This window comes from Dreissena polymorpha, chromosome 4 (assembly GCF_020536995.1).
Source record: "Dreissena polymorpha isolate Duluth1 chromosome 4, UMN_Dpol_1.0, whole genome shotgun sequence".
NCBI lineage: Eukaryota > Metazoa > Mollusca > Bivalvia > Myida > Dreissenidae > Dreissena > Dreissena polymorpha.
In genome coordinates, this window is record NC_068358.1 from 123,201,622 (window position 1) to 123,216,994 (window position 15,373).

The window sequence follows — 15,373 nt, forward strand, 5'->3', positions numbered from 1 at the left end:
CATCAATACATTAGTGTATTACGTAGAGGATCCTTACATCAGAACACTATGTTATAAAGGACGCACGTTTCTTCATTGTAGTATAATGAATTATAAAGTGCAGCGTATATGTGCATCATAACAAGAGAGCCATAGATCCTGGGGTGCTCAACCTCGACCCTCAGCAACTTAAGTTATCTACACTTATGGTTCATGGCAGTCAATCATGTATGCAATGTTATTACTGACATACAACTTATTTGATTGCTTCAAATATGTTTTTTCTTTAAATGGAAATACAATGTTCATGTTGCAAACAGTGCTTTAAACAAAACATACATCCACTATTCACTATTATTTAAGTAACCCTCATGTAATTAATTGATCGATCATTCAATAATCACGCGAACTTGTGTCCGTACATCCTTTTAGCAACCATACAAATTAGAATGCTGTTTACGGAGGTGTCAATGTTGATTAAGTAGCTAAGGAATGGCGAGCTCTGTACCTGTAGGGTATACGCCGTAACCCAGATAGCAAGTTTCTTCGTCGATTTGCCCATCGCAGTCGTTGTCGATGTTGTCACCAATTATCGCTGTTGTTGTTTCATTATCCGGTTTTATCTGTACAGGTAGCATGTTTTCAGAAGTAATACACTTTTATAAAATATGTGAGAATATAAAGATTTAAAAACAATCGTCAGCAGGTGAAGCAAATGAAGTAGATGTTTACTTTGACTGCGGTTAATATATGGTTGATTTCGTCGTGAACACTTGTTTTGTAATACGCTTTATAATTTGTTATCATAGGGTTCAGCGAAACACCAACATACACAGTTATACGAAGTGCACAGTTGTCACTTCCATCGGTCAACATTCTGATGTAAAACACGTCAATTAAAAACATAACTAATTAAACTAATGCATTTCTAGAGGTAAAAATATAATATAATTTCCCCATCATCAATACAGTTTCCCCGTCTTTTTCTTATTGTTACAATTTGAAGTTAAATTATAAAGATAGAAAATAGGACAATCATAAATTGACGTCGTTAACATAAAGAAAATGCATATTTTCAGTATTCAACGAGATTGATATACAGCTTAATTTACTGGACTGGATGTAATTTTGAAAATACGGATAGCATGCTAGTTATCAATGCTGTCTCAATGGACGTTCATCAGGTTAATTATTAAAGACCTATCAATAGGAGAAGATCAGGTCAGTTATCAGGTTGTCCTAACGCCAGTACATCAGGTCAGTTATCAATGATGGCTCAATGTTAGGTCAGTTATCAAGGATGGCTCAATTTCAATACATTAGGTCAGTTATCAAGGATGGCTCAATGTCAAAACATCAGGTCAGTTATCAAGAGTGGTTCAATTTCAATACATCAGGTCAGTTATCAAGGATGGCTAAATTTCAATACATCAGGTCAGTTATCACGGATGGCTCAATTTCAATACATCATGTCAGTTATCAAGGATGGCTCAATTTCAATACATCAGGTCAGTTATCACGGGTTTCTCAATGTCAATACATCATGTCAGTTATCAAGGATGGCTCAATTTTATTACATCAGGTCAGTTATCAAGGATGGTTCAATTTCAATACATTAGGTCAGTTATCAAGGATAGCTCAATGTCAATACATCAGGTTAGTTATCAAGGATGGCTCAATGTCAATTTATCAGGTTAGTTATCAGGGATGGCTTAATGTCAAAACATTAGGTCAGTTATCAAGGATGGCTCGAATTCAATACATTAGGTCAGTTAACAAGGATGGCTCAATGTCAATACATCAGATCAGTTATCAAGGATAGCTAAATGTCAATACCTCAGGTCAGTTATCGTGGATGGCTCAATGTCAATACATAAGGTCAGTTATCAAGGAGGGCTCAATGTCAATACATTAGGTCAGTTATCGTGGATGGCTCAATGTCAATACATTAGGTCAGTTATCAAGGATGGCTCAATGTCAATAAATCAGGTCAGTTATCAAGGATGGCTCAATGTCAATACATCAGGTCAGTTATCAAGGATGGCTCAATTTCAATACATAGGGTTAGTTATCAAGGATGGCTCAATGTCAATCCATTAGGTCAGTTATCAAGGATGGCTCAATGTCAATACATCAGGTTAGTTATCAAGGATGGTTCAATTTTAATACATCAGGACAGTTATGAAGTACGTCTCAAAGGCAGTACATCAGTTCAGTTATCAAGGACGACTCAATTCCAATACATCAGGTCAGTTATCAAGGATGGCTTAATGTCAATACATCAGGACAGTTATCAAGGCTGGCTCAATGTCAATACATCAGGTCAGTTATCAAGGATGGCTCAATTTCAATACATCAGGTCAGTTATCAAGGATGGCTTAATGTCAATACATCAGGTCAGTTATCAAGGATGGCTCAATGTCAATACAACAGGTTAGTTATCAAGGATTGCTCAATGTCAATACATTAGGTCAGTTATCAAGGATGGCTCAATGTCAATACATAAGGTCAGTTATCAGAGATGGCTCAATTTCAAAACATCAGGTCTGTTATCAAGGATGGCTCAATTTCAATACATCGGGTCAGTTATCAAGGATGGCTCAATGTCAATAAATCAGGTCAGTTATATCAAGGATAGCTCAATGTCAATACATCAGGTCAGTTATCAAGGATGGATCAATTTCAATACATCAGGTCAGTTATCAAGGATGGCTCAATGTCAATACATTAGGTCAGTTATCAAGGATGGCTCAATGTCAATACATCAGGTCAGTTATCAAGTATTGCTCACTGTCAATACATCAGGTCAGTTATCAAGGATGGCTCAAAGGCAGTACATCAGAGCATCATGTCAGTTTTCGAGGACATATCAATGCCAGTAAATCAGGTCAATTATCAAGGATATCTCAATAGCAGAAAATCAGGTCATTTATCAAGCGTGTATCAAGGAAATAGATCATGTAAGTTATCTATGATATCAGTTATCAAGGATGTCTAAATTGCAGTACATCAGGTCGATTATCAAGGATGTCTCAAGGAAAAAAATTAGGATAGTTATCAAGGATGCATCAATTCCAATACATCGTGTCAGTTATCGAGGATGTATTAATGGCAGTGCATCAGGTGACTCAGGTTAGTTATCAAGGGTGTCTCAATAGCAGTACAGAAAGCTAGTTAACAAGGATGTCTCATTGACAGTGCATCAAGTCTTCCAAGCAGGTCCCAAAGGCAGTTCACCAGGTCAATTATAATTATAACTTATAAAGAATGTCTCAAAACCAGTACATAAAGTGATTTATCAATTGGTGTCTCAATGGCAGTACGTCAGATAAGTTATAAAAAGTCTCAATTACAGTTCATCAAATCAGTTATCACGGATGTCATTATTTAGTTTTCAAACTTGGTACTCTTGTTAGATTTAATAGGAAACGTCATGAGAAAAACACACGTCATGAATTAAGCTCCAAGATTTTCGTCTTACGGTATGTTTCGTGTCAATGAATCGGGAAAATACCACTTCTTTATTGTTGGCATGTTATTTAATCTCCCCTCTGAATAAAGATTCTGTATACTTTAATTCGAATGGCATACTAACACTACTTAGTTATAAGTAACACTGTTATAAGATCAATGAGTATACATTCAAGTATACATATTAAAATACAAATCTGAATGCGTCAAGCAAAATGCTCATCCCTTCGTGTTTATTAGTAAATAAATAACGTGGAATTTTGAAAAAAGTGAAGTTAGGTTAATTTATTGATAACGCATGGATATATATTAATGCATGTTTGAGATGTTCAACTGTTATTTAATTATATAAAATAACAGTTTTTATTTATCTTATTTTTTTTTAATTTAAATTGTATTTATGTTACAGCAGACAAACAATAGATAATTATCGTTTTATACTTTGATCGTAGTTAATCATAATAAATCCTAGACATGATATTTTTTATACTTGTATTACCCATCTTACGCCTCTTCACACCTATTTGTACGGTGTATTGAATTTCTAAATGTGGGACAATCGGGACGACACCGGCATGTTTTACTTACTGAATTGCATTGGTTCTGTCCTCATTATAAACGCAATTAAAATAATTTTATTGACATTGTCAAAAACGAACACAGGCACGCACTTTTTTCCTGAGATCCCTTAGATGAACTTTAGAATACATATTTATTTTAAGGGGCTGTTTCACATTCTTTAATCGAAATTTGATACAGTTGTAGATCAGACCAAACTCTTTATTTACATCTTAGGTTTTGTAAGTGGTACGGATTGTCATAGAAACGGCGGCTTGTCAATGACGGTGACTTACCGGCGTGATCATTGGTCCAATAGACGAGTAGCCAGGGACGATCATCGACGTGTTGTGGTTGAACTGGACAACGGAGAACCCATAGGCGGGGCCATTCGAGTCCCAGAATCTGTAGACGGGCTTAGCATTTGTATTGTCCGTGTGAGAGGTGTCCGAGCTACCATTGTGATAGGCCGAGTGTACGACAGTTGATGGCTGTGGCGTCTTGAGGTCAGGGTATCTGAACAAGGAGGCGAAATACCCACTGACGAAGTTGTGCGTTGGGGGTACAATGTGGAACACGGTCCTGTTTAAATGGTCTGAAAAAGTAACACCGACTGCGATAGGCTCCGATGCGGTGATATTGTAGGGCGCCGAGAGGTCGATGTCTTGCATGGCCTTGTTCCCCCTGTTGTAGAGCAGGTGGAAGGAATCGAAACCTTTCGATATGTTCACGATCGTATTGTCGCTATTGGTCAGGAATACTAGCTTGGCGTTATATAAAGACGCGAGAAGTGGCATAGATGGAAAGTAAAATTGTGTCGCCATTGAATGAATCGGTATAAGTTGACTGAAGTGAGAAAATTGATCTCTACTACCACAGAAAATAAGGGATGGTCTGTTTGTCTCAACTGTTATTCCAGAAATGTCTGCACTAATGCAATTTTCTGCACAGAAGTTTGTTTCTGATGTAAACGGATAGCTCTTTTTCAATTGTTTTATGGACATGGTAGTTTCTTTAAACTCTGACACGATTCGACAATTAGGACTAACCATTTTGTCATCACTCAACATAATAAATTTTGTTGTTTGAAGGTCAGAGGGAAATAATGGTGTATTGATATAATCTGGTGTGTTGAAACTTGTCTTTCGGAAAACTACATTGACAGCGACATCTTTATCGCTGTATATATGTATGGTGCACACGCGTTCTTTACACAATTTTCCATAATCTACATCAACGGGGTCGTAATATCGGATGCCGTCATTGTGCGTATCCCCGTGCCACACTGTGGAGTTTTCTGTATTGGAGTATTCTGTATAGACCGTATAGTTGGAGGAGTCTGTTTTGACCACAAAGCCGACAGCAACGAGGGTATTGGATTGCAGTGGAGTAACATACAGACTAACATAATTTTCTTGTAATATATTGTCAAACGGCACTGGAGTTTCAAATTTAAACTCTCTCCCAAAGTTATCCACTTTGCCTGCAAAATAAGAGAACGATGCGTAAACATAATAAACACTTTTATTATAATCTATATAAATATATTCTAATAAAAATAATAGAAATAACAACTAAAACAGCAGCAACAATAACAGCAACATTAATGTGGTTAATTTCATCTACAAGCCGAAGGGCGAGATTGACACCAAATTTACAGCTCTATCAATGTACTAGTCCATCAGTTAAATGTTTAAACAATGCAGAACATTTTATTGCCACATTGTTTAACAAACTAACATGATGCAATATATACGTCACGTAATATACTTACACTTTGCCCTATGTCACATAAACATGAGGTATATTAGACATCATTGGTATACTTACATGGACACTATGTATATATACAACGCTGACATACTTACACTCGACAGTGTTTGACACATTACCACGAGGTAAACATACATTATTAGCATACTTAAACTTTGCCCAATGTTTGAAACATCAACACGATGTATATATTCAACAATGGTATACTTACAAGTTCGACGGTGTTTGACACATTAAAGAGGCCTTTTTACAGATTTTGGCATGTTTTGAAGTGTGTCATAAAATGCTTTATATTGATAAATGTAAACATTTAGATATAAAAAGCTCCAGTACAAAACAAGAATAAAATTTTAAGAAAGAAAAAAAAAGAGGTAACCCTCAGCAGGGTTCGAACCACTGATCCCTGGAGTCCTGGGGTATAAGTAGTAGCCACTTAGACCACTCGGCCATCCTTCCGGATGCAATGGCTGATGTATTTTATACTTTATATAAGCAATCCTCGTAGTTTCACAGAATATAACGACAACAATAGAACTCTCCAAATTATAAATTCGTTTCGCGTTGCAACGTTTTATAATTTTCGGGTTTTTAAATTGTCAAAAGATGCATATAATGGTTATTTTAGAGCATGGTAAATGTTCAGTATGACTGTTTCCTCACAAATATCATAACTAAAACGAAAATTTGCGAATCTGAAACAATTTTTCTCAATTTTGTCAATTTACCCAAACGTGAAAAGGCCCCTTTAACCCGAGGAAATATACACCTGACTTACACTCGCCACAGTGTTTGACGCATGAACACGAAGTATATATACATCACTGGTATACTTACATTTGCCAACACTGGTATACTTACAAATGCCACAGTGTTTTGCACACCAATACGAGGCAAAGTCTTTGTTCTCGGAGCAGAACTTGGTTCCGTAGCGCGAGCAGTCGTGTCTCCGGTCTTGGCAGCGCCATGCTAAAACAAGCCGTTTGTTTGTTTAAAAAATCGTGTGCCCTAAATGGTTACTTACATTGGTAGTATATTGTATAGTTTAAATAAGGCAATTGATGAGTATAAAATTTTGGATCAGATCTCTGTTATTGCCGTTCCAGCATTACACGGAACGCGCCTTTCACCAATTAGTTATACAAGTTAATATCATATTTCCCTGATCTCAACATATTATTTTAAAAGGGCTCAATTCAGACGCAAGAACTACTAAGTCATGAATTCGTAGTTCATCATGAAGAAATTGCTTTTAATTGTAACGCAGGTCAAAGTACTGTTATATAATTTTATACAAGGACGTTTGAAAAAACAATGTTGAACTTACATGTGTTATTATAGACGGCGCACCCGTTCAACGTTTTGAATTCTGAAATAGACACAGAAAAAATGATTGCGCTATTTTGTATGGAAGCATAAACCTATGGAAGCATACACCTGCCCCTTTGATTTTTGAGTTATGACTTTCGACTAGTGATTTGTGACATAATTCGGCGCGTTTTTGAATGAAATATGGCAGACAAAAAAGCTTTATATTCTAGGACATTTTTCTTATTAAAGTAAGGTACTTTCTAACATAGTCTCTTCTAAAATAGTATCTTATCATCTTAGTTAGCTGCGACTGGAAGGTTGCTGAGCATCTCGTATTGTCGACTGTGTGGCCTTATTCAAAATGTTAGTATTATACAAAGCCCTCTCACGTGTAGAGTCTCTTAAAATTTAATACTTCAATGACGATATTGAAAGCTGTCATTATTCTCTATATTAATATACCATTTGATACATTCGAGGGTCGATGGATTTTTTCAATATATATTCCCATTAAATATGTTGCGAATAGTTTCGCCCAAAAAAGAAAGCTCGGGGTAGCAGAGTGACTCAGTGGTTTACACATTTTACTTGTGATTGGAGGATTCGCTGGTAGTCCGGTTTTAAACTCTGCTAGGTTTGGGCAACTTGGTTTTTCACTTGTCAAGAAACTAAACACCTATTCCGTAAGATATTCAAGAAAATAGTCTAAAATATATTCTGCTATATATTATCAAAAGCAAACCCTTGACATGCGTGTTCAAGTTTGAAACACACAAAAATCTTCAACATTTCATTTAAAATATTCATATACACTGTGCAATAACATATAATACCAGAAATCCGTTTGTAATTTTCATACATTATCCTGACTTTTCACACTATTTTTATGTTTTATTTTTATTTTTACAGATATTGACTCGTTACGTAAATCAAAATGAAGATTGGGCTCATACTATTTATAATTTTGGCGCTTTTTGACGTGGTGGTATATGTTATACCAACTTATTTGCCAAAGAAAACTTTGAATCAGAGATCTGAACTTATTATTGAATAATAAGGCACCTCGTATTATACGTTGTGATGCTGGGACAGACAACTCTGATGTATGCCTTTTAAAACAGTTATTTCGGTACAATGCATCAGACCTTGACGAAGTGTTATTATTGGTAAAAGTACATCCAATCAGCGAATTGAACGTTGGTGGGGCTCTTTACGACAACAATATTTACAGTGGTGGCTAAGCATCGTTAAAGACTTGCGTGATTCTGGGCGATATATGCTGAACTTTACCCAATTCATTCTGTTAATCTGAAATTTTGCTTCATAGATCTAATTCAAACACACCTTGATCGAATTGCTCAAGATTGGAATACTCACGCGATTAGACCCCAAAAGAATAACGAGCTCAATTATGGAAACCCTGACGTAATGCTATATTTACCAGAACTATTTGATAGCCAAGATTTCGGCACAAATGTTGATATACAAGACGTAATTTCCTGTCAACGAATTTACTCCATTCCAAAGAACAAAATAAAGACTTTAAAGAATTGGATCAACCTCTGAAACCGGATATGCAAATGCTACATGACGCTGATACTGCCTTGCAATTGTTCTTCGAGCTCAAGGTGAGGTTAGCAGACAACCAGTGACTAAAACGACTACACAGCTGTAAATTCATGAATAGCTACTACTGCGACGAGCGGTCTGCCATCCAGTGGAGGAACCGATACACCTGTGAGAACATGCTAGGAAGATAAACAGCGGCAGCCGTTTTCAGAGGAACTCATATGGACTATCTTAATGTAAAATGACAGTGATTTTTTTCGGCGTAGCTGTTTAACGTCACTCTTGACCTTAGATGACCTTCATTCATGATAGGTCCCAAATTAATAAATACGAATTGTGGATTGGCTAATAATACAAAAATCACCGTTTACGAAGCAGTATAGCATAAATCACATGTCTCTACAATTAAAAAAAGCTATTGTTTACATGCCGTCGCGGTCACACTAAACACTACAAAAGCTGGCTAGATTGCACTTTACCGGTACGCAGTTGTTTACCACTATCGGCAGCCCCCGATACTAAGGAAATATATAGGTGTTGGAAATATATCTGTCTTTGATTTATTCTAATACATATTTGCGTTTATTAGTGTAAATATGCCTCTTTGTACTTTGTTTTGTTCATTTTTTGCATTAAGTTCTGTCTTTCTGCAAAAAAATTATATCACTATGATGCATGCAATATTGAGTCTTTGATGTTTACATTCTACTTAATGCGGATAACGCATTATCTATTATTTCATTCCAACATTATATTAAAAGTATTTTAGTGGCGAATATGTTTTCTTTTTGTATTGAAACTAATGTATTACTCGTTCAATTATGAAAACCTAGTCATTACAATACTTATTGACAATAAAACATATATTTTCACCTCTTCTTGTTCTTCATTTCTTATTTGTTAATACAGTAAAATATATTATCTTATTATCACTCACTACCTTAATTAAAATACATGGTCGCTTCATTCCATCTCCTTTCACTGGTCGCAAACATAACAACATCAACGCCGTATATCTTTTGAAAGATATTTCTTGTCTTTTCTGTAAAATTATGATAATATTTGTATGTTGATATACACAACTTTTGTTAATTTCACAGTCTCAAATTCAATAAAATGGCTGAACGATATAGCAGTAGCGTACTTATACATGTTACATATACATGTATTCGCAATAAATATTTCAAGCATGCTGATCTCATTTACAATAAAGACTTTGATACATTTATATGTGTTTTGCATATAGAAAATGCAAATGTACACGAATTGCATGAATTTTCGCCCATTTTCAAGGCGTTGTTTTATGTGCCCAAAACTTATTTATTTTGATATCGACCAGTGGTTGGAGAATACGGAATGTAGTACGTGTTACAGTAAAGCAGAATTTTTAAGGAAAATAATCGTTATTAGAAAGTATGAAGGTTTTGGGTCAAAGCACACAGACAAAATGATCATTTCAAGCCTTTGCCCTTGTTGCCACAGTGAACATGACCTTTTGACTTTTAACACTGATAATGGATGTTGTAGAACTCATGAAAGTGCATTTACTCACAAAGTTTAAAGGTCCAAGGTCAATGTCACACTTATAGGTCAAAGGTCAAATTGTAGTGTAATGTATCGTGTCTCAAATAATAGTCAATCAGTGATGATGGCAAAACATGGCAAAAATGTTCCACTTCTACCAGATGATGTGTCTTTGGCATCACACAGATTTCTCGCTTCAATGTCAATGTTGCACTAAGAGAACAAAGGCCCTTTTTCCAAAACAAAGTTATTTTTTAGACTAGTGTTTTTAATAAGCTTGTTTTAGCATTAAGTGTTCAGAATTGTCATCTGTTAAAACAACTGTGTCCTTTGAAATGAAATTATTATTAGTGTCGATCATTTCTTCAAAAGGTGTTTTTTTCCCTTACCCCCACCTCAACTCATTCTTGAAATAAAAACAAATACTAAAAACATCATTGGCCCAATGCTGGGTCACACACTATTCTTGTGCATTCAGGCCTCACGACAATGATCAATCATAATCACAACTGTTATCGCAACTTAAACAATGCGAAAGATTATTTAATAAAATAAAAACACAACAGAATCGACACACAAACTTGACAAGTTAAAAATTGTATGTAATTTTGATTGAATATAACCCATAAACAATACGATATTTGACAAATATATCTAGATCACGATTCCTTTTAGCTTGTTGTAATGACGCCAATACGTGAGCAGGTCTCTTAAAGGACCGAGCGAGAAGTTAGTGCCGTAACGGGCGATTGACACAAGCATGATGCTCGTGAAAGTTTTGCGTGTTCTTTTGTTTTACGGCATCAAAGAAGACCATACAAAGTTAAATGTATGAAATAACATCGCCAAAAAAGTAGGGAAGGTAGGCGTGTTAATTGTTTATTTTCTTTAGGATCAACAATTTAATACGAATACGCACGAACATTTAGGAATCTATTTTACAATCGTTGTTAGATCGGGCGTCAGCCAGATTTCACGAAAAAAGAAAAGTTCTAAAATACGTTGTTTTTTACAATTGTTAGTTTATATTGATTAAAATATCACGACTGGTGTATTACATTAGTTGAAAATGTGTTAAGTATTCATATTTTCATTATATTCGGTAATACAATTTCACTGGGTATGTGTACCAGGTTACTATCAGTTAACTATAAATAACGCAAGTTGATTGATCATCATCGTCACGTGGTAAACCCAAGAATGCAAACTGTGCATGCGTAGTAAATTGAATATATTTAATATATATAAAATTAGCAATCTATTTGCGTTATTTATAGTGTGTATATCGTTATGTCACCTATTTTCTTGATGTACTTTCGATTTCACATCGCGAAATTTTATTACCAAATATACTAAACATATAAACTCTTTTCAAGTAATGTAATATGCCAGTCGTGATATTTTTTCAAATCAATATAAACTAATAATTGTAAAAAATACGGTATTTTAGAACTTTTCTTTTTTCGTAAATCTGGTTGACGGCCCCTTATAGTTAATTTTAGTTATTTTTTAAATATCGAATATGATAGAGTGTACCAAACATGATAGCAAACTTAAATGTTATTTTTGTAAATTGAGAAATATGATCAAAAAATCATCCGGGCATACCAAAGTTCAAAAGTTTATGGTTGGAACAAAAATTGGCGCGGTATGGTTAGTGAAAACCACTTTACTCCTAACGACCAATACAGTCAGGGTAAACCACTTCGTTAGCCCACAGATTGACCATTGATTCCTTTCTGTGATATTATCATACGATATGTATGCTTTTCCAAACATTAATTTAATTTCTGCAATATACTTTTTAAATCGAAGGTTAAATAAACGTACACCGGTAAACGCAATTGTAAACAAAAAATAAATATGGTATACTTCTACGTCAGATATAATACCATATACAACACTTTGCCATAAAAATTTGTTGACTATTTTAAGTCCCGCCCTTTGTTTAACGCCCCTTTATTAAAATTTGCGTCAACACTTTCCTGAACATTTTGCAATCTTCCGAAGTTAAACAACAATGTACAAAACATGGAATTGAAATCATATTCATCTCTGCGTATCTGTTGATGGATATACATACAGAAATCAGTCAAGAAATCTAAACAGATTACCAAAGCAACATAAGTTTCATCCAAAACTCTAAACTTACTTCCGTTTGTATTTTCGGACATTTTTACAAATGTCATTACTATATAGTTATTACAAAGTTTAATGTAGCATGTAAAACAAACCGGTAAAGTATGTTGAATTGAAACCATACTATAATATAGCCCGGGCCTGTATTCACAAATCTCCCACTACAAAAAGTAACTTAACTTGTACTGTTGTGAAAACTTCATTTTTTTTTTTAATCAGCATCCCATGTTTTCTACCCGTGGAAGGTAACATCACTTATCAATTTAGCAAAAACATTTCTTTGACACATTTTCGGTTACAAAAGCCACGACAAGATATAGATAGATACTTTCCGAAAGATTTCGCCTTACATAAATGTAGATACAGGCCTTGGTGTAAAAACTTTTTCAGAATCATCATTAATGTGACAATAATACTTTCTTCTAAAAGAGTGACATTATATTACCGTAGTTAAACATTGCGCTCGCTGTCAGACCAGACATGAGGATCTTGGTTGGACTTTCTGACAGATTGTACCGCTTGCTTTCGAGTTTGGGATTGAGATTGGGATCATTGCACATCTTAGACTTGTCCGGCATCACTCCCTCGCCGTAGCACAGTTGTGAGGCGTTGATCAAACGGAACCAATACATCAACATGTCGTCCCCACACTGATCGGCTTTCTTGTTGAACCTGCGTTGCCAACGAATAAGATAAGGTCATTAACCACATTTAACCCTGATTCTTGGTTTCTCACATTTGCATGATTGCCTGCAGATCTTGATCTTTCAGGCAACGTTATATCAGGCAGATATCAATGCGGTGGTATGATAAAAAAATTATATCATGGTCAACAGGAAGTTCTTATATCAGTCATGTGTGGAGGATGGTCATATTACTCGGAATCAACTTTAAAGTAATCATTTTTAGTAAAATCGAATCAGAATCAACAAAACAAACAATTTGATACGAAGATGTAATATATTTTAAACACAAAATGCAACACAAACAGCAAACAATATTTTTTACAAATATAAAGCGCGTCATTAAGCATGGAATTATGCATGACGTCATTATTAACACGTCAACGACAAAAGTAATATTCTTTCGCGCTAAAAATGCAGCTTTTTAGCGTGTGTTTTTTCATTATTTCTTAAAAATCGGGGACTCAGAGGTATGATTAACAAAAAAACAGGTTACTGCCTGATCTTTTTTTAATATATCAGACTTGGCACGAATAAAATAACGGCTCGGCAAGCCTCGCAGTTATATTATTCTAAGCCTTGCCTGATATATAGCGAATAAAAGGTTACTGCCTGATCTTTTTGTAATATATCATGCAAGATCTGAATATGGTATAGTTATAACACACATAGAATCTTGAAATCTGATCACACCCATAAATCAGAATTTTGAGTTCTTGTGAACCACATAGAATCTTGGAATCGAATCACATACATAAATCTGAATTTTGAGTCCTTGTGAACCACATCAAATCTTGGAATCTAATCCCAGACATAAATCTGAATCGTAGGTCCTTGTGAACCACACATAATTTTGGAATATGATTACATACATACATCTGAATATTAAGTCCTTGTTAACCAAATAGACTATCGGAATCTGATCTCAAACATAGATCTTAATCTTGGATCCTTAATACCCACATATAATCTGAAAATCTGATCACACATATAGAATTGGATCTTGGATCCTTAATACCCACAAACAATCTTATTGAAATCGTATCACACACATAGATTTAGATCTTGGATACTTAATACCCACATACAATCTTGAAATCGTATCACACACATAGAATTGGATCTTCGATTCTTAATATCTACATATAATCTTGAAATCGTAGCACACATATAGATTTAGATCATGGATACTTAATACCCACATATAATCTTGAAATCGTATCACACATATATATCTGAAACTTGGATTCTTAATACCCACATATAATCTTGAAATCGTATCATACACATAGAATTAGATCTTGGATCCTAAATATTCACATATTATCTTGAAATCGTTTAAGTTGTTCTCTCCTTTCCAGGATGACCTACATTGTTGTGTAGTCCTTCAAGTATTTCTTCTTTGTAACAGTCAAGTATGAACATCTGAAACTTGGATTCTTATTCTTATATATATAATGTGATATATTGTTTAAACTCGCAAATACCTCTCAAACAATCCCACAAATAATGCAAAATGCACTCACCAGCTCGCAGTGCTTACAGGCTGCGTGCATTGGTCCTGCGTGCACTCGAAGATGACCATCCGGAACTTACTGAACAAAAGATGTACCGACTTGCTGTTTGTGTGGAATACAAGCGAGCCTTCTCCGCACACCTTGGCCCTAAGCATCAAGATGTCATCGCCCAGGGTTGTAGCGCTAAGATTGAGCATGTGCGCAGATATGATACTCGTGGTCTCGTTGTAAACCGACTCGCCGTGGAACCCCTCTACAAGCAAAACAACCATCAACGGAAATTCCAAAGGTATGATGCATATTTACATGACCTACATACGAATAACTCGATTATATGAACATTGTAACGATCCATTGGCTTTAGAATGGGATGCCAATAGCGGTATGAACTTTCTGTCTATGTGATTATTCTCCCTTATTTCATTTGAAATTTTAATTATGTTCAAATTTATAAAAGTGGCCTCAGTCCTTGGCGGTATTTTTTACAACAGAACTAAAGTTCTCAAAGCTTTACCAAGCGTGTAAATCTGTTCGGTTATTTTAAGATCCTAACAAGGGTTTCTGTAAAAACAAAAAGATTTTCGAAGTTGTCAATTAAGTCAATAACAAACGAATGGGTTCGACATTTCTTGACCATCTTTTTCACAGCCTGTAGCCCTTTGACTACCATGGACCGCCAAATTATTAGTTATGTGTGATTATAAGATACGGTTTAACTGTTGATTGTAGGTAGTGTAGCCATGTTTGTCAATAAAACTTAAGTATTTGAACAAATTTAAAACAGGACCGCCATAGCAAAGTTTTGCAAACTGCTAAAATTTATACTGTATTTACTGATAAAGCAACTTTGGA

At 35.1% G+C, this 15,373-nt stretch overlaps 1 protein-coding gene across 1 annotated transcript in view; it reads right to left on the reverse strand.

Moving 5' to 3' along the window:
• The window catches only part of LOC127880218 (uncharacterized), a 41,183-nt gene that overhangs the window by 4,391 nt on the left and 21,419 nt on the right, over positions 1–15,373 (reverse strand). Inside the window, exons 8-13 of the mRNA XM_052427496.1 lie at positions 14,531–14,774; positions 12,767–12,993; positions 7,106–7,147; positions 6,640–6,747; positions 4,305–5,491; positions 488–602 (exon numbers count right to left, since the gene is read on the reverse strand). Of these exons, the coding sequence (XP_052283456.1) occupies positions 488–602; positions 4,305–5,491; positions 6,640–6,747; positions 7,106–7,147; positions 12,767–12,993; positions 14,531–14,774 (1,923 nt within the window). The remainder of the gene's footprint in view (positions 1–487; positions 603–4,304; positions 5,492–6,639; positions 6,748–7,105; positions 7,148–12,766; positions 12,994–14,530; positions 14,775–15,373) is intronic.